General features: G+C 40.8%; 1 protein-coding gene and 1 non-coding gene across 2 annotated transcripts; one reads left to right on the top strand and one right to left on the bottom strand.

The window, feature by feature from the left end:
* Positions 1 to 538: 538 nt before the first annotated feature.
* On the bottom strand, positions 539 to 1006 carry LOC141700093 (uncharacterized). The gene has a single exon (XM_074503870.1). It carries the CDS (start codon positions 1004 to 1006, stop codon positions 539 to 541), a length of 468 nt encoding a protein of 155 aa, XP_074359971.1.
* Positions 1007 to 5253: 4247 nt separating this feature from the next.
* On the top strand, positions 5254 to 5360 carry LOC141700094 (small nucleolar RNA R71). Its single transcript, XR_012566214.1, has one exon. It is a non-coding gene; the product is annotated as a small nucleolar RNA R71 (small nucleolar RNA).
* The last annotated feature ends 422 nt before the right edge of the window (positions 5361 to 5782 follow it).

Raw genomic sequence — 5782 nt, 5'->3', positions numbered from 1 at the left:
CGCCATACCACTCCTTCAGCTGTTGAATCGTCGAACTATCAATGGGAGCACTCGGCATCTGTAGCTGCTCATGCTCGGGCCACCTAACACCCACCGTAGTTCATAACCTCGTAATAATGGAGGCATGAGGAATCACCCTAGTGGTCCCTCCGTGCAGAAAATGCAGCATACTCTGATGAATCTCATAGCCGAGATCCACATACTCTTCATTCAAAATCCCTTATAGCAGAATAGCACGATCCACAATAACCTCGTGCGAATGCGAAGATGGCATAATATTGGTACACATAAACAGGTTCCAAGCCCTAGCATACCTGTTCATATACGAAGTAGGAAAAGTAAGCGGCTCATTGGTGCCCGCCTTGTACTTCCACTATGTGCCAGAAACACACAACTCTTCCAAAATATAATCCAAGTCCAAATCCTCCCTAGTCTTCATTTTTTTTTATTTTTTTTCGAAGCTACTGTACAACAAAGCATGGGTTGCCTCCCACGAAGCGCTTGGTTTAAGTCGCTAGTTTGACGTGAAACTTTGAAATCAAGTTATCGCAAGAACGACACTCACCACCTCACGGTTCACCGTATCACCATAACAATTCTTCAACCTCTGTCCATTTACCTTGAACGCTTGGTCCTGATGCTCATCAAAAATCTCCACAGCTCCATGTGGAAACAAAGTTTTGACCATGAACGGACCTGGCCACCTCGACTTAAGCTTTCCTGGAAAAATTCGGAGATAAGAGTTGACCAATAAAACTTGTTGACCAGGCAAAAATGACTTATGCACTAACCTCCTATCATGCCACCTCTTGACCTTTTCCTTGTATAATTTATTTTTTTCATAAGCTCGTAGTCGGAGCTCGTCGAGTTGATTAAGCTGAAGCATTCTCTTTTCTCCAGCAGCTGCCATGTCAAGATTCAGCTTCTTTAAAGCCCAATACGCTTTATGCTCTAACTCCGCAGGCAAATGACATGCCTTCCCATACACCAACTGGAATGGTGACATTCCTTGAGGAGTCTTGAATGCTATTCTTTAGGGCCAAACAGCTTCATCTAGCTTCAAAGACCAATCTTTCCTTGATGGACTCACAACTTTCTCCAAGATTCGCTTGATCTCTTGATTAGAGACTTCATCTTGCCCATTAGTTTGAGGATGGTAGGCTGTGGCAACACGATGATTCACATGATATCTTTCCATAAATGCAGTGAACTTGCGATTGCAAAAATGCGACCCCTCATCACTGATTATAACCCTTAGAGTACCGAAATATGAGAATATCTGCTTATGAAGAAAATTGATCACAACCTTAGCATTGTTGGTTGGCAAAGCTTTAACCTCAACCCATTTAGACACATAATCCACCGCCAAAAGAATATACTGATTATTGCATGATGAGACAAATGGCCCCATAAAGTAAATTCCCCAAACATCAAAAATCTCAACTTCGAGAAGCACATTAAAAGGCATCTCCTCTCTTTTGGACATATTTCCCACTCACTGGCAGCGATCACATCTCAACACGAACTGATGAACATCTTTAAACAAAGTTGGCTAGAAAAATCCTGCTTGAAGAATACAAGAAACTATTTTATCTCCACAATAATAGCCACCATACATATTAGAGTGACAACCTCACAGAATACCCTTTGTTTCACTGTACAGAATGCACCTCTTTATTATTTGATCTGCCCCTATCTGAACAAGAATAGCTCATCCCATCGATACCACTTTACCTCATGTAGAAACTTCTTCCTTTGAGCATAAGAGATTTCTGGGGGAATGACATTACTCACAAGATAGTTCATAATGTCTGCAAACCATGGTTCTTCCTCTTACACCCTAAAGAGTTGCTCATCAGGAAAAGATTCATTGATCAATGTGTTATCCTGTAAAGCTTTGCCTTGATCTTCCAAATGTGAGAGATGATCCGCTACTTGGTTTTCTGTACTTTTCCTGTCTTTAATTTCTAGCTCAAACTCTTGAAGCAAGAGAATCCATCGAATCAATCGAGGTTTTGAATCTTTCTTCAAGACGAGGTATCGATTAACATCATGATCAGTGAAAACTGTCACTTTTGTCCCAAGTAAGTAAGATCGAAACTTCTCAAAACCGTTGACAATTGCCAAAAGCTCCTTCTCTATAGTAGTGTAGTTCACCTGTGCACCATTAAGGGTTTTACTAGCATAGAAAACCACATGGAATATGTTCTTCTTTCTTTGGCCAAGAACAGCTCCAACTACAAAATCACTAGAATCACACATCATCTCGAAGGGCTCATCCCAATCGGGTGCAGTAATAACAAGTGCTGTAGTCAAACTCTTTTTTAAACTCTAGAAAGCAGCCAAATATTCTTCATCAAAATGAAGGGAACATCATTCTCCAACAAATTTCACAAGGGTTTAGAGGTTTTGGAGAAGTCTTTGAAGAATCGCCGATAAAAACCCGCATGACCAAGAAAACTGCGGATTCCTTTAACTGAGATTGGTGGATGAAGATTTTCAATAACCCCCACCTTGGCCTTATCCACTTCAAGACCTTTACTAGATACCTTGTGCACAAGAATGATACCCTGTCGCACCATGAAGTGACATTTTTCCCAGTTGAGCACCAGATTGGTCTCAACACATCTTTTCAGACCAACCCAAGATTATGCCAGCACTCGTCATACGAAGTCCCGAACACAGAGAAGTCATCCATGAACACCTCCACATTAGTGCCAATCATATCATAGAATATGGTCATCATGCATCCCTGAAAAGTAGCAGGTTCACCACATAGTCCGAAAGAAACTGAACGGAAAGTGAAAGTGCCAAAAGGACAAGTAAAGGTGGTCTTCTCCTGATCTTCTGGGGTAATACAAATCTGATTATAGCCCGAGTACCCATCCAGAAGACAATAATACTCATGGACAGCCAACCTGTCCAACATTTGATTAATGAATGAAAGAGGGAAGTGATCCTCCCTGGTGGCTTTATTAAGCTTTCGATAGTCCATGCATACTCTCCAGCCTATGACTGTCCATGTAGAAATGAGCTCGTTCTTTTCATTAGCAACAACTGTAATGTCTCCTTTCTTAGGCATACACTACACGGGGCTCACCCATGAACTGTCAGAAATTGGATAGATGATCCCTGCATCCAGCCATTTAAGAATTTCCTTCTTCACAACCTCTTTCTTAATAGGATTGAGTCTTCTCTTATGTTCAACTATTGGCTTACTTCCTTCCTCAAGCAGAATTTTATGCATGTAGTAAGAAGGGTTGATTCCCTTGATATCTGCTATAATCCATCCAATCGCTGATTTAAACTCTCTCAGAATTCTCAAGAGCTTGTCTTCGTCACTACCTGAAATGTCAGATGCAATAGTAACAGGCAAAGTAGATGCATCACCTAAAAAATCATACCTCCACTGATCAGGAAGTGGTTTGAGCTCAAGTATGGGAGCTTCCTCAATAGATGGTTTGAGACGCTCCTGAGAATACTATAGCTGCTCTGCCCCCTCTTCATCTTCACTATCAGATTTCCCAGTTAAGGCTCTCTCTAAGGCATCAGTCCTTAGATTTTGATCAAGCTCTGAAGTCACTACAGAGTCGACCAACTCTACTTTAAAGCACTCATCTTCATCAGTAGGGAATTTCATTGCATTGAAGACATTGAAAATCACGTCCTGACCCTGAACCCTCATTATAAGCTCACCCTTATGCACATCGATCAGAGTTCGACCAGTAGCTAAGAATGGCCTCCCTAAGATAATGGGAATCTTCTTATCTTCCTTGAAGTCTAGAATGACAAAATCAGCAGGGAAGATGAGTTTATCCACCTTAACCAAGATATCATCCACTACTCCTCGCGGATAAGTGATGGAACAGTCAGCCAGTTGCAAGGACATGTTTACAGGTTTTGGATCAGGCTGACCAAGTTTCTTGAAGATATGCAATGACATCAGATTAATGTTAGCTCCCAAGTCACACAAACACTTGTTGAAAGATAGATTGCCAATTGTACAAGGTATCGTGAAGCTTCCTGGATCTTTAAGTTTAGGAGGTAGTTTTTGTTACAACACGAAAATGCACTCTTCTGTTAGAAAAATGGTTTTCAACTCCTCAAGTTTTAGCTTCCAAGATAGAATACCCTTCATGAACTTATCATAGCTCGGCATTTGTTCTAGAGCTTTCGTAAAAGGTATGTTAATGTGCAACGTCTTGAAAATCTCCAAAAACTTGGCAAACTGCTTGTCGAATTTATGCTTCTGAAGTCTTTTAGGATATGGAGGTGGAGGATATACTTGTGTATCCCCTATATTATCCTTAGGAATATTGTTTTCAACAACATTCTTCTTCGATTCCACAGGGCAGGGAGCGGGCGCGCTTGGTATGGGCACGGACGCGCCTGCCTTCTGGGCGAAATTTTCAGAATTTGCGTTTTGATGATTTTGGGGGCTCGCGACCTTTCCAAACATCAGGGTGATTTCTTTAAAATGTTCCTTGACTTCCCTCTTTCCTGGATTAGCTTACATATCACTCGGATGAGTTCCTTGTGGTCATTTTAATAAGGTGTTAGAAATTTGCCCTATTTGATTCTCCAGAGTCTTGATCGAAACTGTTTGGCTTTTGCACATAAGCCTCAACTCCTCCAATTCAGATTTTTCATTCGAAGATTGACCGGCACCTCCATGAGATTATTGTTACATTCCATGTGGATGAAATTGCTACCTTGGTGCATACTGTTGCTGAAAACCAGGAGGATTGAATTTCTTGTTTCCAAACTACTGGTATAGTTGTTGTATCTGTTGCATACCACCCTGTATTACTCTAGCTGAAGTTAGGATGTTTGTGGTTGTTAGGATGATAAGTAGCAGGAACAGGTTGCTGTGACCTCTAAAAGGTTCTCACAAACTGAGTTGATTCACTAGATATAGCACATTGCTCCGTCGTATGCGAACCTACACAAAGCTCACAAACACTAGTTATCTGATGAACACCATAGTTGGTCAGAGAATCGACCTTCATAGTCAACGCCTTTAGCTGCGCAATGATAGCCGCAGATGTATCCACTTTCAAAATTCCTACTACCTTGCCTTGTGGTAGTCTCTGAGTTAGATTCTGATATTTATTCGCAGCCATCATCTCAATTAGCTCATAAGCTTCCCTATAGCTCTTAGCCCAAAAGGCTCCACCTGATGCTCCATCGAGCATAGGTCTTGACTGCGCTCCCAAACCATTATAAAAGCAATTGATCACCATCCATTCAGGCATTCCATGATGAGGACACTTCCTAAGCATCTCCTTATAGCGCTCCCAAGCTTTATATAAAGATTCACCCGATTGATGCGCAAACCGAGTATGAGCATTCCTGATTGCAGCTATTTTTGCCATAGGGAAGAATTTAGTAAGAAATTTCTCAGCAAGGTCCTCCCATGTTGCAATAGAATATGGTGCTAGAGAGTGCAACCAACTCTTAGCTTTGTTACCCAGTAAGGATACAATTGTTTAAGGGGGTTGGATACAATTGTATAAATCTTTCGAACAAGTAATAAAATATAACAACTTTTTATATTTTTGATAAAACTGTTACAAAACTCTCTCAAGAAATACTGATGTTCTTGAGAGCTGCTAGGTCTTATGATGTTCAAGTTAATTTACTATGTGATGACCTAAAATGTGTTTATATACTGCACAGCTACAACTAAATAATCTAGGATATGCATTATCAACAGCTAACCAAAACTAAGACATATCTTCAACTGAATAGATAAAGTCCTATAACTTAGACGTAAAAGATA

Source organism: Apium graveolens, unplaced genomic scaffold (assembly GCF_009905375.1).
Source record: "Apium graveolens cultivar Ventura unplaced genomic scaffold, ASM990537v1 ctg1768, whole genome shotgun sequence".
In the NCBI taxonomy this organism is placed as follows: Eukaryota; Viridiplantae; Streptophyta; class Magnoliopsida; order Apiales; family Apiaceae; genus Apium; species Apium graveolens.
Note: the sequence above shows the minus strand (reverse complement) of the source record. Positions and strands in the feature narration are given on the sequence as shown.

Coding starts and splice junctions, on each gene's coding strand:
- LOC141700093 (XM_074503870.1), bottom strand. CDS start 1,006: ATGTCACCATTCCAGTTGGTGTATGGGAAGGCATGTCATTTGCCTGCG.